Source organism: Brachyistius frenatus, unplaced genomic scaffold (assembly GCF_029030835.1).
Source record: "Brachyistius frenatus isolate BFR_SWC_R1_liver_20210118 unplaced genomic scaffold, ASM2903083v1 Contig_3, whole genome shotgun sequence".
NCBI classification, from domain to species: Eukaryota; Metazoa; Chordata; class Actinopteri; family Embiotocidae; genus Brachyistius; species Brachyistius frenatus.
Window position 1 is genome coordinate 3,325,596 of NW_027210602.1, and position 23,783 is coordinate 3,349,378.

The 23,783-nt window shown below is 38.1% G+C and overlaps 4 protein-coding genes across 6 annotated transcripts in view; all 4 read left to right on the forward strand.

The window, feature by feature from the left end:
* Positions 1-3,202: 3,202 nt before the first annotated feature.
* Positions 3,203-6,256, forward strand: ptgdsa (prostaglandin D2 synthase a). Of its 2 annotated transcripts, none has more exons than XM_069703617.1 (7): positions 3,203-3,395; positions 4,346-4,485; positions 4,691-4,767; positions 5,287-5,397; positions 5,541-5,651; positions 5,776-5,807; positions 5,931-6,256. In XM_069703617.1, the coding sequence occupies exons 1-6, from the start codon at positions 3,300-3,302 to the stop codon at positions 5,805-5,807; spliced, it is 567 nt and encodes a 188-aa protein (XP_069559718.1). In that variant the 5' UTR covers positions 3,203-3,299; the 3' UTR covers positions 5,931-6,256. The 2 variants fall into 2 exon arrangements, with proteins under 2 accessions (XP_069559718.1, XP_069559727.1); XM_069703626.1 differs by having other exon boundaries at positions 5,541-5,642.
* LOC138623814 (ER degradation-enhancing alpha-mannosidase-like protein 3) overlaps positions 5,817-23,783 on the forward strand; it is a 131,553-nt gene continuing 113,586 nt past the window's right edge. Inside the window, exon 1 of the mRNA XM_069703547.1 lies at positions 5,817-5,836. The gene's annotated coding sequence lies outside the window, so the exon portion shown is untranslated. The remainder of the gene's footprint in view (positions 5,837-23,783) is intronic.
* Positions 8,551-11,402, forward strand: LOC138625820 (protein AMBP-like). Of its 2 annotated transcripts, XR_011311256.1 has the most exons (9): positions 8,551-8,776; positions 9,114-9,259; positions 9,355-9,431; positions 9,511-9,630; positions 10,276-10,377; positions 10,511-10,559; positions 10,677-10,744; positions 11,035-11,175; positions 11,259-11,402. XR_011311256.1 is itself a non-coding variant. In XM_069707008.1 (8 exons), exons 1-8 carry the CDS (start codon positions 8,663-8,665, stop codon positions 11,261-11,263), a joined length of 681 nt encoding a protein of 226 aa, XP_069563109.1. In that variant the 5' UTR covers positions 8,553-8,662; the 3' UTR covers positions 11,264-11,402. The 2 variants fall into 2 exon arrangements, 1 of the variants encoding a protein (XP_069563109.1); XM_069707008.1 differs by lacking the exon at positions 11,035-11,175 and having other exon boundaries at positions 8,553-8,776.
* LOC138623769 (protein AMBP-like) lies at positions 13,459-20,254 on the forward strand. The gene is made up of 10 exons (XM_069703461.1): positions 13,459-13,653; positions 14,360-14,502; positions 15,132-15,208; positions 15,317-15,433; positions 15,777-15,878; positions 16,242-16,297; positions 18,940-19,024; positions 19,191-19,358; positions 19,695-19,868; positions 20,081-20,254. Exons 1-10 carry the CDS (start codon positions 13,534-13,536, stop codon positions 20,104-20,106), a joined length of 1,068 nt encoding a protein of 355 aa, XP_069559562.1. The 5' UTR covers positions 13,459-13,533; the 3' UTR covers positions 20,107-20,254.

Here is a 23,783-nt window from a genome sequence, read left to right on the forward strand (position 1 = left end):
TTCTTTTCTTGCAATTGACCACATCCTAAGTCGCCTACAGTACAGCGAAGCGGGCTGCTGCCAGCAGTGATTGTAAAAGTCATTTGAAGTCTGGCTGTAGTGAAGAGGACTTATTATTATTAGTAGTAGTATTATTAGTAGTATTATTATTCATGACTTTTATTGTGGCTACACTTTGGCTACTGTTCTCCGAAGACTGATTATTAATACATTTAAACATCTTTTCTTAGTTCACATGTTGCACTGACTAACACGGTTGACATTGATGGCCGCAGTCTGCTGACTGTATCAAAGTTGCTCTCACCTTTGTTTTCCCTGGTTTTTTTTTGGGGGGGGGAAGACCAACAAAGCCAGTTGACAGGACTCGAGGTTTGTTCCTGCTTCCTCTGTCTCTCTCTCTCTTTCTCTCTCTCGCACACATTTATTTATTCTTTAATGATGAGTGTGAAATGTTCTCATGAATGTCTGAAAAGGAAATCGAGTGACGATGTTGTAAAGTGAAGTGTGATTTGTGGATCTTGGGGAACACAGTCCGGCTGTTATGATGCTTCTAACTGAGGGTTGCGTTTGTCAACCCTGACCACTAGGGGGCGTGTGACTAAACAGCCCCACAGAAGAGCACTCTGAAGAAGATGTTTCCATTTTCATTTTTATTTTTATTTTTTTAAACGAGTTTAAATTATTTTTAAAGAACTTTTAATTATACTTTGATTATTTCACTGCTATATGTGTTTGCTTTTGTTTTTCTCTGTGTGAAATCGTAGCTTTGTTTTGTTATATAAAAAAAAAAAAAAAAAAAAAAGGAGGAGGATTCATGCATGAATGGAAGACAATCGAATGGCGGTTTGTTTTTGGCTTTTCATTTTTTGAAAGGCACTAGTAACCAGCCAGGGATCTGCCTTTTCAGGAAAAAAGAATGGTTGTAGACGTCGACACAGAGCTTGTTTGCATTTCCCAGTGAATAAATATTGACAGATAAAGAGAGACATACACAGGTTTCCATGCCATCATTTTATCATGCAGTCGTTAGAAGATCAAACTGCTACAACTACTGTACATGTAATTGATGAAAATTAAATCTCGCAATGCATTTTGTTTGGACATTTTTAAACCGATTTAAATGTCTCATTTGGCCTGTGGTTATTAGAATTGGTTGAAATCACTGTACCCGAACTGACTATATTAGCCTTTTTTTTGTTTTTTTTTACATTATTATTTGAGTAATTACACAGATTTAACACCAGTCCCTGAAACACGTCCACCGTCACTCGGTATGTGGAGATTGGTGTAATAATTCAAAAAAGTTTCTAATGTGGAACATCGTGAGGAAGCCTGCGGGGGCATCAAACCAGTCTTCAAAGCTCACGCCGAGATAAGCCGAGACAAGCGGAGTCTCTCGAGTGTAAATCGCTCTGAAAGTGAATAATGACTCTCGCCGTCACAGTTGTGACTGATTTCATGGACATTTTTACACAGCGGGCAGTTCATACTTCAGATCACACACCCTGGCTGAAGAATTGTGTTTTATGATACGTGCGTCTCTTGTGTCTCACTGTCCCTCATTCCTCCCATCACTTTTTGCACCTTTTTTTCCTTTGTCCTTTTTTCCCTCCCCTGTCATGGTTCGTACATGTCTGGCTACACGTGTGAACAATTTTTTGTTTTTGTTTTATTTGATTTGATTGTCTTACTGCACACGCAGCAGCTCTCGGCCTGCGCAGAGTGTGAAGAGGAGGTCTGTGAGGTGTGCACACACTGATGTCCTCTTGTCCACCGAAGGCTAGTTGTATACATCCCGCATTTCAAGAAAATGAGATGAAAGCAGTGCTGCAAATTCAAAATCATTATTAATAAAAACTATTTCAATTGTTGACTCTGACTCTGTAACGCCGTGTAGATTAAATAGTTTGAGTCCGAACCGTTTTCTCACCAACGGTAAGATAAATTTGTCCTTGAGCATGTCTCTTCGTGTCGGCCTTCCTGTTGGGGAATTTCCAGGTAAATTGTTTTTATTATTTGTCAAAATTTTGTATTTTAATGACGCCAACAACCATCTCTTGGAAATCACATTTAATAAGACCTGATCTAAATTTGCATGTATTTATGTACTAATGTAATCAATCTAAAAAAACAAAACAACAACTAGTATATCACGTATACAGTATTTAATGTGCTTCAGAGAGAAGCTCTTTATGAGATTATTCCTGCATAAAGCTGTTGTATCCAAGATGTTTTTGTCCCAACAGAAAATGTACACTTTTTAGAAATGTGTTTTTGTTTTTTTTAGATTATTTTAAACTTTATAAAAAAAAAGATATTGTTTTAATTTATATTTTATAGGACATACATTGAATTAGACCCACAGCACCTCTAAAAGCCTGTCTGTTGACAGACAAAATATATATATTTTGTGTTCTGTGTACTCATTTACTCGCCTCACTGCTAAACCTTTATTTAACGTTTACACGACACCCGCTTCAGCCTTAGCCCTAATTTAACAACAACTTATTGTTTAGATTGTAAATCTTTACTTGTAACCGTTAAACACTATTTAGTATTTACTTTTCTGAGAAAGGAACAAAGTGAAACCTGGCAATGAAGCTATTTGAAGTATAATGTCTCTTTGGCAGAAATTGCTTTCAGTATGAGAATATAAGATAAGTTTTACTTCTGAAGCCAGAAATATTAAAACTAAGGAAAGTTAAGACGATGTGAAAATGAGTTTCAAAATGAATCTGAAACTTGTCAGCAAGTTATTCATTGGAAGACGTGTACTGACATGAGCCATAATTACTGTAATTGTACACGCTTTCCTATTTTTTTTTTTTCCCAATGTAAAAGCCAGCAGTATTTTTCCATAACATAATGAAACTAAAACCACAGTGTGTCCTCAGAGTGGTCTGTTTAAAAACAACTTGGTCATCAGAGTTCAGAAGCAGAAGTCACTGATCTGTTGTGCCTCGTTCCTCCTGGTGTTTCCTTGTGAAAACACCACATGAATCTCAGCTGATTCCAGTGAACCACAAGCATGATATATCCCCCCTGTGCCTTTCGAGAAGTCTAAGTCAGACTTGTTTTGGAACCACACACATCTTCAACACTTGGCTACTGTTCCCTGATCCTCGGCGACGATTGGCTGACAAGCGGGTGGGTGGATCAGCAGAAAAAGCAAACATTGCCACAGGCTTTGCCACTCTGTACCTGCCTGTTGACTGCCTACAGTTCACTTTGGGCTCGGGTCACATACCCCGTCGAAACCTTTTTTTTTTTAACTCGCCGCTTTCACCCTCCACGCAGCCATGAGGACCACCGTCGGCGCCGTTGCCATGGTGATGCTGTGCGTGTTGATGGTCCACGCAGATGTGAAGCCGCAGAGAGACTTCAACCTGCAGAGGGTATGATCGACATTCATACATATTCATTCTTATTTTGCTTTTTACGCCCGGATGTGTTTCAGTCAGTTCGATGTGTTAAAGTGAAGGGAGATTTGAGTTTCAGCTCCTGCTGCTCTCGTTGTTTGTTGTTCATTAAGTGATCTGAAGTAATCTGGCGGGGCGGGGGGGAACAGTGTGTCCTGATGTGTGTCTGCGCAGGGTCAACGTTTGTGAGCAGCAACTCAGTTGATGACCCCAAAAAAAACAAACGATGAAGTCAATGATTAAGATTAATACATTTGTGAATAGTTATTTTCCTGGTTCCCTCACACCCGGGAGGTTGAGAGAGGTCAGGTTGATGTTTCCCATGGCGAATAGGCCGAGAGAAATGTCTTGGAAAAGGAAGCTCTCCGTTTGTTTGCTGTGGCTGATTTGACTCGGCTACAACAAGGGATTGTCCTATATTTATAAAGCCCTCGTTTTCCTGCCAATCTGGTGTGAGCCAAAGCAATATTTTTCTTTGATTGTCTCAATTTTTTTCACCTTACGTTTCCCATGTCTGACCCTTCTCTCTAAAGCCTAAATTGGCTGCAGCAGCGGGTAAAAGCTGTTGTTAGTTTTACTTCCTGACATGTTCCTTCTTAATAAACATGGGCAGTGTAGTTTATTTTTCAATCGCACACACACACACACACACACCCTCTAAGTCTTGCTTCTGCAAATGCTCAACAGGGCACTAAATATACAACTAAAAATGGTCCCTAGACACTATTTACTCCCACAAATACAGTCCCCAGTTGTTTTCCGAAACGCAGAAACTTTATTTGAAATGTAACCCTTTTATGTCACCTGTTTTTAAAGGGTTTCACCCACCATATATATATATATATATATATATATATATATATATGGAATCTGTGTGTGACTAATGGCAAACAAACCAATTTGAAGATCTGTTTGTGTGTGTTTAGTTCGCAGGGAGATGGTACCGCGTGGGCCTCGCCTATGACTCTCCGAGTTTCGTCCCCTACAGAGACAAACTGAGGGCCTCCATGGGCACGATCACACCGCTGCCGAACGGCAACGTTAACCTCACAATGTGGGACATCACGTGAGTCTGTGTGTGTGCAGGGATGACACGTGATCAACAGTGAAAATTTTTGTTTGAAATACCTTGTATTAATTTATGGTACTGTGCAGTAAACAAAATGGATATGAGCTAGTCAAAGAAGAGAGGAAAGAAGGCAGATGGAAGTGCATAGATTAGATGACAGGTTTGGACAGAGGGTAAATACATATTTGTTTGTGTGCTTCAGGCCTGCAGGATGTCGGAGTAAAGTGTACCAGTATGAGAAGACAAGTGTGCCTGGACAATTCACCTACTTCAGCACACGTAAGTGTAACAGAGACGTAATGTTCAGTCAGCTTTGAGACATTTGTGTGTCACGCAGCAGTTGAACAACTTTAGGTTCAGGAGTAAACGACCACATTAGAGCACGAGGATAAGTCACAGTGACAAGGCAGCATGTGACAAAATGTAATGAGGACAGGAAACAAAAGCCACACAGAAATATATTATTTGTGTAATTCGTTTTTTTTTTTTTGTTTAACACAATAAAAGTATGTTATTTTTGTATTGATTGAGTATTTATTATATTTTACATTTTTGTAATGCACTTACAGGAGCCTATTTATTTTGTATTCATTCTAATTCAAACATTTTGTCTTGTATGTAACATAATTGACAGCTGACACAATAAGTTCAGTATCTGTGCTAAACTTAAATATATATATAATTTATTTATGTTTTATATACTCTCTGTATTTATTTATTTTTTTTCTGCCAAACAATTAAAACTTGAATATTCATATCTCAGTGCTGTTTGTCCCTCACTTATGTGTTTTCTTTCAGGCCATAACATGGTGAAGGACATCACAGTGGTGGACACAAACTACACTGACTACGCTTTGGTTCTCAAGCACAAGGTTTTTAACAGAGAGTACACACAGGTTGCACTTTATGGTGAGACACACACACACACACAGACAGACAAATATTTTTTTACATTACATATAAACACACAAGCTGCAGATTTTTTTAGCTCCACTGCCGAACCAATACTATTCACCAGTACTGTCTAAATGTGCCTCTGCACTTGTTAACAGGTCGCTCTCAGAGAGTCAGGACTGATGTCATTCAGAAGTTTAAAGCCTTTGCCAATTCCCACGGTTTCCCCAGAGAGTCTATCCTGACTCCACCTCCAGCAGGTGAGAAAGGTAGAATACACATCCTCACATGGATCGTTTATGAACATACAGACACGGATAATAAAAAAAAAAATTTAAAAATGATTTACTCTTAAATTTCATGATTCTTCTCTGTTTGTTTTTGGGTCAACAGAAAGTTGCCCCACATCAGCATCTGGACATTAGGTGAGACAGTGTTGTTGTTGTTTTTTTATGTTTAAAACTGAGGAGTTGATTGTTAATGCGGGTGTGTGAATGACCTCTACCCACAAATCTTCAGTGTAAATTAATTTCTCTTACTCCTTCTAGGTTCCATATTTTACCTGAGAGGAAGATGACAGCACATATTCTGCTGTGCTGCTCCAGCATCCTCAACATTTACTTTGAAGTAATACAAGAACTTTATTTCAAAAAATATAAATCTGACTACAAAGTTCAAAAGTAGAAAATATTGCTGATGAAATGTATACATCAACATATTGTATGCAGTGTTTTAACATTATTTTCATGGTTCTTTTATGGTAACATAGTTAAATAAACAATATAAAATATAAATTTTCTGAAATGGACCATTTTGCATAATGAGTATTTTCACCTTTTGTACTTCAATGTTCATAAAGTCTTTCTACACCGTGGTATATCTTTTATTTCAAAGAACATTTTGGCACTTCTCCCACGACTTCCCCTGAACATCATCAGTTGTGCTGTTTCACATGTTGACACAAGGATGCAAGTTCAGTTTGTTAATTTGCTGCCAATGGTGAAAGGTAACTAAGCACATTTACTCATGTACTGTAGAGTACAATTTGAAGGGGTGCTTGTACTTGAGTATTTCCATCTTCTACTTCCAATCCACTTTCTCTCAGAGGTAAATATTGTACTTTCTACTCTGCATTTATTTGACAGCTTTATTAGTTACTTTTCAGATGAAGATTTGACACAATGATAAAAAAAAATTAAAAAAAATTAAAATTTAAAAAAAAAAATTTGTGGATGGGAACTTTGTTTTTTCATCTTTCTTTTCCTAGTAATCATTTGACAGCCACTCATATTTATCTGCTGCCCCTGAATATAAAACTGTATATAAAGTTGTTAAAACTAGCTCCACCTGCAACAGCTGCTACAGTAACATGCTGCTTGCACAGATGCTTCAGTATTAATCATCTAATGCTGTCATGTATAATATGTTGTTATATATTAGGCAGAGGGACCAAATCAGTACTTTTCATTTAACTTTTCCACTACATTTTCCCCGTAACACTCATGCACCCACGTACAGTAGGTACGGAAAGTATTCAGACCCCTTTAAATTTTTCACTCTTTGTTTCATTGCAGCCATTTGCTGAAATCAAAAAAGTTCATTTTATTTCTCATTAATGTACACTCAGCACCCCATCTTGACAGAAAAAAACAGAAATGTAGAAATTTGTGTAAATTTATTAAAAAAGAAAAACTGAAATATCACATGGTCATAAGTATTCAGACCCTTTGCTCATTATTGAGTAGAAGCACCCTTTTGAGCTAGTACAGCCATGAGTCTTCTTGGGAATGATGCAACAAGCTTTTCACACCTGGATTTGGGGATCCTCTGCCATTCTTCCTTGCAGATCCTCTCCAGTTCCGTCAGGTTGGATGGTGAACGTTGGTGGACAGCCATTTTCAGGTCTCTCCAGAGATGCTCAATTGGGTTTAGGTCAGGGCTCTGGCTGGGCCAGTCAAGAATGGTCACAGAGATGTCCCGAAGCCACTCCTTTGTTATTTTAGCTGTGTGCTTAGGGTCATTGTCTTGTTGGAAGGTGAACCTTCGGCCCAGTCTGAGGTCCAGAGCACTCTGGAAGAGGTTTTCTTCCAGGATATCTCTGTACTTGGCCGCATTCATCTTTCCTTCAATTGCAACCAGTCGTCCTGTCCCTGCAGCTGAAAAACACCCCCATAGCATGATGCTGCCACCACCATGTTTCACTGTTGGGATTGTATTGGGCAGGTGATGAGCAGTGCCTGGTTTTCTCCACACATACCGTTTAGAATTAACGCCAAAAAGTTCAATCTTGGTCTCATCAGACCAGAGAATCTTATTTCTCATAGTCTGGGAGTCCTTCATGTGTTTTTTGGCAAACTCTATGCGGGCTTTCATATGTCTTGCACTGAGGAGAGGCTTCCGTCGGGCCACTCTGCCATAAAGCCCCGACTGGTGGAGGGCTGCAGTGACAGTTGACTTTGTGGAACTTTCTCCCATCTCCCTACTGCATCTCTGGAGCTCAGCCACAGTGATCTTTGGGTTCTTCTTTACCTCTCTCACCAAGGCTCTTCTCCCACGATTGCTCAGTTTGGCTGGACGGCCAGGTCTAGGAAGAGTTCTGGTCGTCCCAAACTTCTTCCATTTAAGGATTATGGAGGCCACTGTGCTCTTAGGAACCTTGAGTGCTGCAGAAATTATTTTGTAACTTTGGCCAGATCTGTGCCTTGCCACAATTCTGACCTCAATACTTTTTCCACCACTGTCTATTTCAGTATGTGTCTTGAGGACATCTGACACTACAGTAACTCTAACATGAATACCAGGTGGCACATATCACTGTACTAAATTAGTGCTGATGCGCAAACTATGTAACCTGCTATACAGAAAATACAGATACCCTGAGAAATTATATTAACCACTACCCTGAATAGAAGGAACATGTTTGACTGTGGTAAACAGCAATGCAGCCTTTTCCCCACTAATTATCAGCTGTTAAATGCTAACATGTATTGATTAGTTGCCTTTTTTTTTTTTTTTTTTTTCAAATTCTGAAGTCCAGGGATTCATTTCTGTTTTTTTTCAACCAACAAACATACAATCACATGCCTACCCTTCAGTCCACAGACACAGATAAAGAAACAATCAGAACTTTGCTCTTTTAGCTGTGTATCTCTTGGTGGGAGGGAATTCACAAAAACCCTCATGCATAGGTTGTCAGTTTGACCCAGAAATACTGACAGAAAACAGGGTAGGGCAGAGCCTTAATCCTTTCACAGACAGGGTGGACGGACAGGCTTACAGGATGCATGGAGCAGGGAGTCTGGCGTTTCTGCTGGTCCTGGGGTCGGCCTGGGCCCTCCAAGTGGCCCCTGTACTGACAGAAAGTCTCACGCAGAAGAACTTTGATTTGGACCAGGTGAGTGGCTGAAACACAGGTGTTAGTAACATATTTATTGTATAACATTGCTGTTTCCCCCTCTCCCCCCTCACCATCTTTGAGGCATGTATTCGCCCAGGTTTGCCAATTTTCTATTTGTAATGGTCTGTTTTTCATCAGCCTGGATGGAGTTTTCTCACTCTATTAGGATTTCACCAACTGAAAAAAAAAAAAAAAAAAAAAAGTGAAATGAAATGTGAAAGTATTAGGTTTTACTCCATGTTCTGAGTTTGTCATGTCTGTTGTTGTCATGGCTGCAAATCTGTCCACTTGCACATGCTTTGCTGTCCAGTAAATATGTCTGTGTTCTTTGCAGTTTATGGGGAAGTGGTACGAGGTGGCAGTTGTTTCTACCTGCCCTTACTATATGCAGCGCAAGAGGGGAAACCCCGTCATTGTTGCACTGGAGCTGAAACCTGTTGCTTCTGAGGGCAGTTTCACGATGACAGCCTCTATTATCAGGTCATAGACGCACATGCATGCTGTTAGACTCACACTTTAAAGTGTGTTACAATTAGTATAACATTTGGTGTGTTTGTGTGTGTCTGCATGTATAGGAATGGTTCCTGTGAGGATACAGCCACGCATTATAATTCAACCCACACTCCAGGACGATTCTTTCACCATGTTTCAAGTATGTACATCTTCTCCGTGTCCTGCACAACGCATTAAAAAGCTTCTAGTAATGTGAAACTAAAATTCCTTTTCGGCAGGGTTTGGAGCAGATGTTGACTCCTTTGTGGTTCATACCAACTATGATGAATATGCTATGATGCTTCTGCTGAGCACAGAGAAACCATCAGGAAATAAAACCACCTCAGTCAAGCTTTATAGTGAGTGACTTGTCTTACAATCTATTTTTTACACCTTTATCTCATGTCTGCATGCGAGGTTAAACCATGGGGTCACATTTCATTACATCTATCTTAAAACAATAGTCAGGTACCCAGAACAAGTTTTGCGTGTTGTAAAGACTCCTCCTTTTCATATTGAAGAGATTTGTTCCCGCATACTTTACAATATCAATAATTAAGGAAAGAAACTGCAGTCCTCACGTTCCAACATTTATCTGCAAATCAAGAGGACATCTTGTTTTTCAAATTCCCAAGACCTTTATTCGTGTTTATATGGGCCTCTGACTATTGTTTAAACAGACTTCAAAAACTGTGAACTTAACCTTTAACCTCCTTATATTTAGACAATTGTATAGGCAGATATTTAAAACTCAATCAAGTAACTGAAATCTTTAAAACGATGAGATGGCCATATAGAATTCACCCCTTTATTGCAACAATAGTGATGCTTTAAAGTGAGTTAAAAATATTTTTAAATATTTAATGCCTTGTACTTGAACTATTATGTATGCTTTTTCATATTTGGTAACTGTACATATTTTTCTCTGTGTCATTTTAGTACTAAACAGAGGTAGAAGAACAGTCTATCTGAACAGTATATAAGAGAAATGATCTCCTCTTCAGGTCGAACTGTGGACGTCGGTCCTGCTGTGCTGGACCGCTTTAAAACACTGGTCAAACAACATGGAATGAGTGATGAGGCCATCATCCTGAATCAGTACAAAGGTACAGATGCACACACATGTTATCTGAGGACTATTGATGATAATTGATTGATTGCTTTTGAATGCAAGGAAACATACAGAACATTGTCCGCATGAAAAACAGAAACACCATCCGCGTCTCACTGTCTTTCCAGGTGAGTGTGTTCCAGGCGAACAGCTAACAGAGCCCACTACTCAGCACAGGTACATGCTTCACACTGTGACGTGCTGAAACTACAGACCTATATTTGTATTAGGAGTGATTAGCCCCCGATGGCGGGTTCCTCGTGCGTCTAACGTTAAGGTTTTTGTTCCCAAAAGGTCAAAAAGAAATGTGGCTCCACCTGGGTTTCCTGCACAAGAGGAATACACTGATACAATCCTACCAGGTGAGAGGAGACTAATTGTTTATGTTCACATTACAAATGCATGATGTATCCAGCTTGTGTAATAGACAAGCCGGTTGACTACAGCAAAAGGTGTGACTGTCACACTTAGACATCATCAAGTGTAGCTATCTCACATTTTGCTGTGGTGGACGGGCGTTTCTATTTCACACTTTGCTGTGCTACCGGGTGGTGAGCAGCCCAGAGGAAGAGAAGGGTGTAGAATTGGGAACTATGACAGACAATTTTATCTCTTTAAGTCATTGGCATTTTATAATCTTTTTTTTTCACAGTTTTGTGCCTTCATTAGACATCATACATTCGTGAGATAACAGGACTTACTGAGTGGAGAGAAATGTAGAGTGACACACAACAAAGGCCCACAGCCAGATGCTAACCAGTGACAATACAGTTCACCTCTGACGGATGTAACTGTATGTATACAAATGTTAAACTGCTAAATATATGATATGTATTGTATTTATGCATATTGATAAATGTTTGTTTACTGTTACAGGGTGAGAGATCATGTGGAAGAACTGAAGAGGAGGACCATCACACATAAACTCTTCAGACAATCATATTGTCACACTGTATACATCACATTGACTTCGTGTGAAAAACTCTTTATTCAACAGATAAAACATCATTTTATGTCATTCTTTTCTGCTGACTTCCTATTGATACAGTACTTACCACATGAATAATACATTGTTACTTTGTTTTGATATGTATAAAAGGCTTGGCATGTCAACATGAAAAGGTAAACTGAAATCCCTGTTTATATGAGTGCATTTGTACTTTGAAACCCAAAGAATATATATTATAATGCACAGTTTTTAAGCTGCTACATGTTTGTCTGAAGCTCAGATTAGCCTCAAACATGTGAAACGAACTAATGACAAACCAAAAAAAATAGAGAGAAATGTGAAGTACTAAGTAATAGTAGACCTATACATTTTTCATTGTGCTTTATTGTTTATCAGAGACAAGTTGGAATCTCAATTTCAAGTTGTTCTTAAAGCCTAATTGTTTACTATAACTAAACATTGTGCAAACATTTTCTGCTGTTTGTATGAAGAGTTGTGGGCATTATTCATTTATTACTGATATAAGTTAATATTCTAATTTCTAATAATATGCTCTTTGGGTGTAAAGCAATAGCTGAGACTTAAAAAGAAAATGCATGAGAAGTGTTATAAATACAGTATATACAATGCCTATAAAAAAGTATTCACGCCCCTGGATGTTTCACCCTTTTGTTGCTTTTATACATGAAATCATGGTCAATATAATTTGGCTTTTTTTTTTTTTACAAGAATTTGCAAAAAAAAACCAACCTCTTTAATATCAAAGTGAAAACAGATTTTTACAAAATAATGTCAATTAATTAAATATATATAAGAAAGTAAATGATTGCATAAATATTCACCCCCTTCAGGTCAATATTTAGCTGCAATCACAGCACTGGGTCTATGTGGATATGTCTCAATCAGGCTGGCACATCTGGACACTGCAATTTTTCTCCATTTTTCCTTGCAAAACAGCTCAAGCTCTGTCAGGTTGTTCGGGGATCGGGCGTGAACAGCTCAAAGAACATTCTTCCAAATGACCTTGGAGTCTCCCACATGCCTTTGGGCGAATTCCAGGTGAGATTTCATGTGAGCTTTTTGTCAACAGTGGCTTTCTCTTTACCGCTCTCCCATACAGCTTCGACTGGTGAAGAACCCGGGCAACAGTTGTTGTATGTACAGTCTCTCCCATCTGAGATTCAGAGTGGCTTACAGTTTCCAAGCATATCATGTTCAATCATAGAAAAACAGATGTTTCTCATAACTCCATGACTGGCTGAGAATCATCACATCACATTTTAAGGTTTTCTTCAGTACCAATGTGACCCAGTGACAGCGGGATGTACATCCACGGCTACATTGCAAATTTGAACTGCTAATTTGGGCTACTTTTATTTGTGCCACTTTGCAAAAATGTAAATAAACATTAGGTTAGGTTAGGTAGTTACTTTATTAATCCCCGAGGGGAATTTTTTTTTTCGCTACAGCAGCATACAGGAAGCAATAGATAATAATAGAATAATAGAAAGCAATAAAATAGCAGTAAAAATATAAAATGCACAGTATATACAGTACAGTATATATCTATATATATTATATTATATTATATTATATTATATTATATTATATTATATTATATTATATTATATTATATTATATTATATTATATTAGCCTTAAAAACAAGGCTCAGGTTGTAGCACACAACTCCAGTTACTCCTGGAATCCATTGAAACATTATACTTTGTGTTTATGTCCCAGAGCCTTATGAGAACTGTAGTTCTGAAACATGTTGATTATGTACGGATGTCTGTAGAGTGTGAAAACTTATTTCAAGCCTCGCCAACAGACGACATCAGCATCTTAAAATCGTATGGAGAGAATGCTACTCTTGTCTGAGATGCTCCCAAAAAAATTGTGTTACTCCGAAGTCTCTCAAATCGTGGCACATTGATCTGTTGACGTCATCGCAATTCTGAAGTCCAATGTTTAATGTGGTGAGTTGCCCAGACAACTCAAACTACAAACAGAGATACAGAGAGGCAGAACTTTGCTCCTTTACTTGTTTGTTTTTTACTTGGCTGTGGGAGTGAGTACAAGCAAGGGCTACAGCACACAGAGCTCAAAGGAGTTCAATGCCCCGTTCCCTTTTCAAGAGTTAAGAGGGGTGATTCATCGTCTGACACTTCAGGGACTGTGTGAGATACGAGTGGACAGGCAAGATGCAGAAATCCGTGCTCCTGGTTCCTCTGCTGGTTCTGGGATGGACCTGGACCTCCCAGGGAGTCCCTGTACTCCCAGACCCTCTTTACCCGACACAGGAGAACTTTGATCTGACCCGGGTGAGTGACTGAGTCGTCATTTTTCCTCTGTAATCTGTGGAATTTAAAATGTTATGTGGTCAGTGGAAAAAGGCACAGATGCATACATGCACTATTCATATTATTGGGACAAAATGTTTAATTCTTTTTTGTTTCATCCTTTATCATCAGCCTAAAAATACATATCATACACCTACTGGGATTTCTATGCAAGAATAAAAAAATTTTTTTTAAAAAGTCAAGTTTAATTCCCTTAAGTATGCATAAATCAACATTACATTCTCCATAACATTTTATGTCCTGTAAAAAAATACTTTATTTTCCTGAGATCTATTCCTATGATAACTTCACTTTCATTCTTAAAGTGCTGAGAGTGCGTCATTTAGGCTACTAGAACTTTTCTCAAGCGTTAAATGTGGTGTATCAAAAATATTTCTAAATCTTTGTAATATTTTTACTAATATGTTATCTGTGGCTATATATCCACTGTTATTTTATTTTAGAATAATCAGTAGGGTTTGCATTTGGGAGGATGCATCTTTTCACTTTTTTTAACAGGTTTTTCTTTCTTTTTTTATAGCACTTTGTAAATGTGTTGTTTATATAATGTGGGTTAAACATCCGTTTTTATGTTTTTGGTCCGATATACAGAGCCAACAGAATCTATTTCAACTGTAAGATGTATTTGTATTTTTACAATCTTTTTCATGTTGTCTCTTTTTGACAGTTTTTGGGAACTTGGCATGATGTTGCTGTAGCAAGTACATGTCCCCATATGCAGCGTCACAGGGGAGATGCAGCCATTGGCAAACTGGTACTGCAGAGAGGTACCACTGAGGGTAAACTCAAGATGACTAAAACTGTACTCAGGTTTGTATAAAAATGCATGAATTAACACACACACACACACACACACACAAACACAGTAATGCGCAAAAATTTATCAAAACACATCTTTATCAGTTATATATATACTTTACATTATTGCATAAGGAAATACTCAAGTTATCATTTTACAAATTTCCTTACTCAAAAACTCAATGTTCAATCCAAAGCTAACAGGAAAAAAGACATGTATGTTTAATTCCAAAGCATTTATGTATGTGCTGCTAATGATAATTGGCACATTTGTCAAATCCTGACGGGGCTTTGTAGTACTCCACTAAAGTACAGGTTGAGATACTCATACTTTACTTTTGAATTTGTATTTTGTACTACTTTCACCACATTTCAGATGGAAATAGTGTTCTTTTTCCAGCACTAGAGCTTTATATAAGATTTAGATTATTCATAAAATATCATCAATTAATAGATTATGACATGTTCCTATAGACAATACAGCAGTAATCTTGATGCACACATAAATGTATCAATAATCTGTGTGTGTGTGTGTGTGTGTGTGTGTGTGTGTGTGTGTGTGTGTGTGTGTGTGTGTGTGTGTGTGTGTGTGTGTGTGTGTGTGTGTGTGTGTGTGTGTGTGTGTGTGTGTGTGTGTGTAGACGTGGAACATGCATGGACATCTCTGGGGATTATGAGCTGACCACCACACCAGGACGATTTTTCTACCACATTGCACGTATGTCTTTTTCCATCCATCTGTCAACAAGGCGGCTCTCTTATCAGGTAATATGGTCCATAAATTATTACAGATCATGTGACTGTCCCCGTGCTCTCCTTCCTGCAGAGTGGAGGGCAGATGTGGACGCTTCCGTGGTTCACACAAACTACAATGAGTATGCCATAGTGATAATGAGCAAGAAGAAGTCATCGGGTGATGAAAGCACCTCAGTAAAGCTTTACAGTAAGTGAACACTTTCTCTAGATGCACCTTGATAGTTCATTATATTTCTCTGCATTGTTGTACTTTGTTCTCGGAAAAGAAAACATATCATGTTGTTCTTTATGTAGGTTTTAAGTATCACTTTTAATTTATTTGACACAAGTATGGGGACTTTTCCAAACATGTATTTGTGGATGTATATGAATTTATGAAAGACAGTCCTTTAAATTATTATTTCAATTTTAAACTGCTGTTAAAGTGATTATCAGATGAACTGGAGGATATCATTTCACCTCAAACCCTTCACACCATTTCAACATTTGCATTTACATCTGCTTTATAGTGATTATTCTATTCTCTTCAGGTCGAACAATGGCTGTGCGAGACACTGTGCTTGATGACTTTAAAACACTGGTCAGACAACAGGGAATGAGTGATGACACTGTAATCATTAAACAGAACAAAGGTAAAACACACACACACACACACACACACACACACACACACACACACACACACACACACACACACACACACACACACACACACACACACACACACACCAAAACATGCCTCTAAAAATCTAGCGCTTAAAAAGTGACTAAAAGCATGGAAAAAGGTACTAATATCATTCTTCGTGAGACAGTTTATTTCAGATCTTCAATGTCGCACAAGGGGAAATCATTTTTGGAGCATGGCTGCATAAAAATATAAAACATAAACTTAGTAACAACACAATGGGACAACTGAAAATGTTAAAAATGTATATTTTAGGTTATAGGGTGAAAGGATGCATGACTGTTATGTTTATATATTTATCTCTGTGCAGGTGACTGTGTTCCCGGACAGCAAGTGGCAGAGCCGACAAGTCAGCCTAAACCTCAGGTACCAAAGACAAAAAAAAGTGAGGTAGCCATGCTTCGGGCTGTCTGCGTGTGAAAATTAGAAATTTTGTGATCGTGAAAGTTACAGGCAAGTGAATGACATTTTTTTTGAAATTTTAGGAGACATGCTGTAGTATGATATTTTTTTGGACATTTTGGACGACAGGCTAAACTATGATATATTTTTGACATTTTGGACGGCATGCTAACATATTTTTGTTTTTTTTTATTTGAACATTTCATAGTTTTTGGTTGTTGTTTTTTTACATTTTTGAAAACGTAATAAAGTATGACATTTTTGTGATTTTTGAACGACATGCTACAGTATGACTTTTTGATCATAATTCGGAAGAGATGCTATAGTATGACTTTTTTTAATATTTGGGAGGACATGCTATAGTATTAATTTTTTTTTTTTTATATATATATTTGGGACAACTTGCTATAGAATGACCTTGTTTCATATTTTTTTCAATATGAAAATATGAAGAAAAAAAATCAATATAACGTGAAAAAGTGTTTGCCCCCTTCCTGATTTCCAATTTTTTTTGCATGTCTGTCACACTTAAATGTTTCAGATCATCAAACAAATTTAAATATTAGTCAAAGATAACACAAGTAAACACAAAATGCAGTTTTTAAATGAAGGTTTTTATTATTAAGGGAGAAAAAAAAATCCAAACCCACATGGCCCTGTGTGGAAAAGTGTTTGCCCCCTAAACCTAATAACTGGTTGGGCCACCCTTAACCGCTGTATCGTCAAAAGCTTTAAAGAAAGTCACAGTATCACAGGCTCACAGTTGTCGTGGTTAGCGCTATTGCTTCATAGTGGGAAGGTCATTGGTTTGATTCCAGTTTGAGACATGCATGTAGGGTCCAAAAAATGTCATACTATTATTGCATGTCGTCCAAAGTATGAAAAAAAAGTCATGCTATAGTATATCGTCCAAAATATGAAAAAAAAGTCACACTATAGTATGTCGTCCAAAATATGAAAAAAAGTCATACTATAGTATGTCGTCCAAAATATTAAAAAAAAGTCACACTATAGTATGTCGTCCAAAATATGAAAAAAAGTCACACTATAGTATGTCGTCCAAAATATGAAAAAAAGTCACACTATAGCATGTCATCCAAAATATGAAAAAAAGTCACACTATAGTATGTCGTCCAAAATATGAAAAAAGTCATACTATAGTATGTCGTCCAAAATATGAAAAAAGTCATACTATAGTATGTCGTTCAAAGTATGAAAAAAAGTCATACTATAGTATGTCGTCCAAAATATGAAAAAAGTCATACTATATATAGCAAGTCGTCCAAAATATGTAAAAAAAGTCATACTATAGTATGTCGTCCAAAATATGAAAAAAGTCATACTATAGTATGTCGTTCAAAGTATGAAAAAAAAGTCATACTATAGTATGTCGTCCAAAGTATGAAAAAAAAGTCATACCATAGTATGTCCTCAAAAGTATGAAAGAAAGTCAGTGTCACAGGCACAATTGTGTAGTGGTTAGCCCTAGTGCCTCACAGTGGGAAGGTCATTGGTTTGATTCCTTCTTGAGACATGCATGTCAGGTCCAAAAAATGTCATACTATTGCATGTCGTCCAAAATATGACATATTTTGAACGACATACTCTATTACGACATGCTAAATTATGACATGTTGTCCACAATGTCCAAAAAATTTGATAGTATAGAATGTTGTCCAAAATGTCCAAAAAAATGTCATACCATAGTATGTTGTTTAAGACATTTCATTTTCCTGTAAATCACGTGGCTCGAAGCATGCAGTAGGTTTCATTCTTGTCCACTACTGGAAAATGTATTACGTTCACTTCGAGACAATGCAAATCGTTGGCTATCTCACATTTTTCTGTAGTGGACTGGAGTGTCTTTTTCTGCCTTTTCCGTTATACCGGGTTGAAGGATAAACCTTGAATTATTTATAGCAATACTTTTAGCAGTAGCAATAACAGACCACACATATAAGCATCCCTAAAACAACATTTAGTAGGAATGATTTGTTTATTGTTTAAATTGAGAGGACAGTTTTTTTCATCATACTGCGCTTACTCACGAGAATGACTTAACTAAAAGGTCATCACTTGAGGCAAACAGGTTTTTTTGTATTTTGTCATGGCAGATCAGAATTTTGCTGTGAAGAGTAACAACTATACATGCAACTACGCAAAAAAAAAAAAAAAAAAAAAAAAAAGTTTCATGTATTTGCAAACCCCTTTGTAAAATGTAATTTAGCTTTTGGAAGCAGTAGAAGAAATAGGAGGATGCGATCCTTAAAAAAAATACATTTTAAGGGGGAATTTAAAGGTTCAGTGTGTAGGGATATTTATTTTAGGGATCTACTGGCAGAAATGGAATATAATATACGTAATCTTCTTATAAGTGTGCCATGTTGCACCGCAATGTTTCTGCGCTATCGCAGAAAGGACAAATCAAAGAGAGCCTTTTGTATTTTTTACGGGTTTTGCGGCCACAGTAGTTTTTCTTCAGCTTCTTGAAGAGGAGGGTAAAGGGAGGAGGGTGCAGTTAGTTGCACACACTGCTCCTTTATTGGTAAAAAAAAAAAAAAAAAAAATTGTGTGTCTGACTGAGGCTGTCTGTGACTCTTATACAGAGGGTCAGGAGAAACGTGGTGCCCACTTTGGTTCCTGCAGATGTGGAGGGCTCCGGTGATGATATGACTCTGTTCAATGGAACTGGTAAGAGATCAGCTTGCTCAAATGATTAATGGAATACATTGAGATATTATTGTATGTTTAATGGAACATCAGAAATCTGGATTCTGATGTTGTAAGTAATGGATATCTGCTCTTTCTTATGCTCCACTTACTTGCTCGCTCTTTCTTTTTCTCTTGCTTCCCCCAGAGGCCTGTAAAGCAGCACCGGATACAGGACCTTGTTTTGGGATGCTGCAGCGTTACTCCTACAACTCCTCCTCCATGAGCTGTGAGCTCTTCAAGTATGGAGGGTGTTTGGGCAATCAGAACAACTTCGAAAATGAGAGAGAGTGTCTGCAAAGATGTCGCACTGAGGGTGAGGAGTAGACATACAAAACATAATATCTGCGTATGGAATGACTGTGCCATACAGACATTGCTAGATAAATACTCCAAAACACACGTGGCTGCAACCACATCTTTTCACCAACAAAGTTGCTAGTACAGCAGCTGACACTTCATTTATTTGCCATCAGCAGCTACTGTTGGTTGTGTTTAATGAGGCTCCCTGCCAGGTCTAAAGAAGGGCATTAGTTTAGAGTTTAGAGTTTGCGATGTACAACTTCTGTCTGCGACTGCTGTGCGACACCTAGAATGAAGTAACACTGCCTGTTGCGATGCTTAGGTGTGGGTATCTCTTTTGTCTCTCCAGCTGTGTGCCGTCTGCCCATGGCTGCCCTACCCTGCACAGGGCAGCCAGCCATCTGGGCCTTTGACTCCACGGCCGGTCTGTGCGTGCCGTACAAACAGGGCTTCTGCCAGGCTAACGCCAACAAGTTCTACAGCAAGGCAGAGTGTGAGGAGTACTGCGGGGTGGTGAAAGACGGTAAGATAATAAAGGGAATATAACAGATGAGAAACATTTTAAATGAAAAAAAAAATAAAAACTAACGCGCACAACAGCATAACTGCTGATGTTTGACAAACACCACAAGTAAAACTTGGTCAAACTGCCACTGTAACTTGTATGTGTTCATGCAGCATCAAATCTCCACCCACATACAATATAAGCACCTGATGTATTTTGCTCTTTTACAGAGGAAGAGCTCCTGAGGTCAACCTGAATGAGACGAGGAAACATTGCAGCTCAGCCGAGCTCAATACACGGATACAACATAAACCAGAATTGCACAAGGTGCACAATAAAGTAATATGATGTTGTCTCAGCAGTGATGAGATTTCACAACAGATCATTAATAAAAGAAGTCTGTCTATCAAGCCTGTTATTTTTTGTTATTCATGTTTGTTGTTTATAGGATTCCCACTCCTGGGTCTCATAAATACAGTATTATACAAATGTCAAGACAGAAATTGGGACCTTCTGATTTTTTTATTTTTACATGTGTCAGTTATACCATCACGGACACGAGCAGAGTAAAATATTGTACTGTCATAACAGCTGTTTAAGCAAAGGGAAAATATAAAATCCTTTTATGAAGCTACTGCGGCTTTTAACAACTATTAACATACCTTCATTATTAACATAAAATATTCATGTAAAATATTTTATCGTCTTTCCCTGCCAGTTCACAAACAATGAAAAACATAAACATTATTTCACACAACCTCAGGGCATTCAATTTGTTACGCTGTAGTGAACTTATACTGCTTTGCCGCCACCTTGTGAACAGAACGAGCTGACCAAGCAAACCAAACTTTGCAAGCAAAATTTTGCTTACGTGTACTCAGAACAGGATGGAAATAAAGACACAGCAAATGTCCTTTTCTTACTTTACTCCAGTTCCGCCCAGAGTCTTGGGTTTTGACTATATCATGTAATACAGTTAGAATTTACAACAATTTTGGTTGACAAAAAGTCCCAAAAGCTGGTTTAATCAACAAATAAAGCTGCTGTTAATACTAAAGCATCAGTTTGGGAACAGCATGTTACTATTGTAGCTGCTGCAGGTGGAGCTAGTTTGATCTATTTTATATCTATTGTCGTTTTATAACCAGGGACAGCAGATAAATGTGAGTGGTGATTAATGGGAGAAGAATGAAGAAGTTCTTGCACACAAATCTGTTTCGTTACATTTAGCCGATGCTTTTATCCAAAGCGACTTACGACACACTGACGGTACACCATCGGGAGCAATTTTAGGGTTCAGTGTCTTGCTCAAGGACACATAGGCATTTGGACAGGAGGACCTGGGATCGAACCACCAACCTTCTGATTAAGCGTACAACCCACTCTACCGACTGCGCTACAGCCTCCGTTTCAAGGTTGGAACCGACTGGTTTAATGTGTTGTATTTTAAAAACTTGTTATATTATTCATTATGTAAAATCTTCATCTTAAAAGTAACTAAAGCTGTCACATTAATGTAGTGGAGTAGAAAGGACAATATTTCCCTTTGAAAAGTGGTGAACTGGGGGAATAACCAGTAGGGGGCAATATTGCTCTATTTACAGATGATCTACAAATATTTCACACAGTGTTAGTCAAATACACATTCTCATATATTTACACTGTAAAGGGTGAGTCATTCAGCTCCGCAAAATCACCACATAACCTCACCACTAGGTCCACTTGTCCTCTCTCTCTCTCTCTCTCTCTCGCTCGCTCTCTGCGTCCTGTGAAGGAGCCAGGCTTCCTGCTCTCAGTTCCCAGAGTTCCCGGCTGCTGGCAGTAGAATACTGGGAATATCCGGAGAGGAAAGGGAAGTGACATCACAGCGGTGACCTTCCGTACCAGGCCAGATCACCTGGTGCTGCATGGACGAGAGTAACCAAACAAGCACAAAAAAAAAAAACCTCACACACAGAGCCAGAGGTACAACGACGTATGAGTGCTCATGACACATTTTGACACCTCTGTTTAATTTCCAGGAGAATAGTGACAAAGACTGAGGTTCCCATGAAGAGAAGGGAAGCGATAACTTCAAGTGGTTGTGCATAAAATGTTCCAACAGACAGTCTGAGCTAACTACAAATTTAACAGGAAAACTCCCCTCACAATTCAGTGGTTCCTCACATCAGCTTTCTGTCTTTATTTTTGGACAAAAAAGTTTTGATTGAGCATAAAAACCAGTGGTAGAGATATGTAAAGACATTTGCCCAAGTATTGTCCTTGATTACACTTTTGCGTAGTATTTATATTCTTTGCTGCAGTAAATAATGTACTTTATTTTCACAATTACACAGTTACTACTGTTCATTTTAAAAATTTTCATTGAAAATAACAAAAAGACACTAAAAAATATTTTTTTTAAATACACTTTATTTAGAAAATCAGCTAAAAACTCCCCTTTTTATATTGACAGTTGTTTTCAAAATGAAACAGACCTCATTTCACACTGGTTTGCACAGATGGGAACTGGACATACGTGTTGTGAACATATGGCTTCTCTTGCAGATATTTACTGAGTTTGGGGAGTGACTTAGAGCAAACATTCTTTAGTAAGTAAAGACCGGAAAACATACAAATCATCATACTTGCCCAAGCAAAGCCATACAAAGACATGCACACAAAAAAGGATATATAAAAAGAACATGCGTCTCTGAAGAGTAGGCTGGACAGAAGAAAGCATGAAAGTCAGCAGGCGAGGTATGAACAAGAGGAGAGAGTGTAGTAAATGGAGTTGGGGGGGGGGGAGATGTCGACGTCCCTTAAAGTCAAATCAGGAAGAGAAGGTGGAAGTAAAAGGAGAGGTTGTGTATGGTGGGGATGTCATTTTACAAGATGACAAACAAAAAAGAGATTCTCCGGTGAGTCCTCACCATATGGTCCTCACCATAACCACTACTAGCCTATAACCTGTAACAGAAACCTCATCACTTTGTTTCCTTTCTTCAACTTCATCTCTGACTATGCGGTCGACCAACTGGCAGCCGTGAGCATTTAAAGACCCTTTTCTCCCCCTCCTCTGAACCCCAGCTGTGTCATCTGAGGGTTTTCACCAAGTCTGAGAGCCAACAGATGGTTGTCCAAAATGACAGAATTGAGAAGTTCAGGTTTGGAAAGAAAGATGAAGGATTATATTTCCTTTACTTAATTATTATTATTTTTTTTTTTTTTATTTTTTTTGAAACAAATCAAGCAAAGGTACAGAAATTCTGAACGCTACTGCATTCTCAAACATGGTGCTCCTATACAAATCACTTAGAGACAAATATAAATCATGTAACTTTTAAATGGCATCCATTTAAAAAAAAACAACAACTCAGCAGTCAAAATATCCAATTCAAGTACTGTTACCAGTAAATTTATTAGGAACAGAAATAGCTAATTGCTTTGTGAAAGCTGCAGTAATATTATTTTGTTTTAGTTGTGGCTGAAAAAACTTGAGACTCAGCCTTGAGAGAATTTCTTAAAACTTGCCACAAAAGTTCACTTGGTTCCCAGCATCAACTGATTCGATTTTGAAGGTCAAATGTCAGGTTCACTGTGACCTCACATAGATCTATTATGATTATTACAATATTTCAGGAACACTTTGAAGAAATTTGGCACAAACGCTCACTTGGCTTCAAAAAGGAAATAATGAAATTTTGCTGATCAAACGTCAACGTTGTGACCTCACGCCTCTCCCATCCATCTGTCCGGTTCAAACATTCACTCAAGGATGAACTGATTAGATGATAGTGGTTAAAGGTCAAAGTCACTGTGACCTCACATCTGACCCATTCTTGTGAATGCTATCCCTCAGGAACACCTTGAGGGAATTTCTTCTAATTTGGCACAAACGTTCCCTTGGCCTCGAAAACGAGATGATGGGATTTTGATGGTAATATGTCAAAG

What these genes read in the sequence shown, in the direction of transcription:
- LOC138625820 (XM_069707008.1), top strand. Translation starts at nt 8,663, where the DNA reads ATGCATGGAGCAGGGAGTCTGGCGTTTCTGCTGGTCCTGGGGTCGGCC. An exon ending in ATGACAGCCTCTATTATCAG is followed by an intron (nt 9,260 to 9,354) that starts GTCATAGACGCA and finishes CTGCATGTATAG; the next exon opens with GAATGGTTCCTGTGAGGATA. An exon ending in CACCTCAGTCAAGCTTTATA is followed by an intron (nt 9,631 to 10,275) that starts GTGAGTGACTTG and finishes TCTCCTCTTCAG; the next exon opens with GTCGAACTGTGGACGTCGGT.
- LOC138623769 (XM_069703461.1), top strand. Translation starts at nt 13,534, where the DNA reads ATGCAGAAATCCGTGCTCCTGGTTCCTCTGCTGGTTCTGGGATGGACC. An exon ending in AATCATTAAACAGAACAAAG is followed by an intron (nt 15,879 to 16,241) that starts GTAAAACACACA and finishes ATCTCTGTGCAG; the next exon opens with GTGACTGTGTTCCCGGACAG. An exon ending in CTGCGGGGTGGTGAAAGACG is followed by an intron (nt 19,869 to 20,080) that starts GTAAGATAATAA and finishes GCTCTTTTACAG; the next exon opens with AGGAAGAGCTCCTGAGGTCA.
- ptgdsa (XM_069703617.1), top strand. Translation starts at nt 3,300, where the DNA reads ATGAGGACCACCGTCGGCGCCGTTGCCATGGTGATGCTGTGCGTGTTG. An exon ending in ATTCACCTACTTCAGCACAC is followed by an intron (nt 4,768 to 5,286) that starts GTAAGTGTAACA and finishes GTTTTCTTTCAG; the next exon opens with GCCATAACATGGTGAAGGAC. An exon ending in ACCTCCAGCAGGTGAGAAAG is followed by an intron (nt 5,652 to 5,775) that starts GTAGAATACACA and finishes TTGGGTCAACAG; the next exon opens with AAAGTTGCCCCACATCAGCA.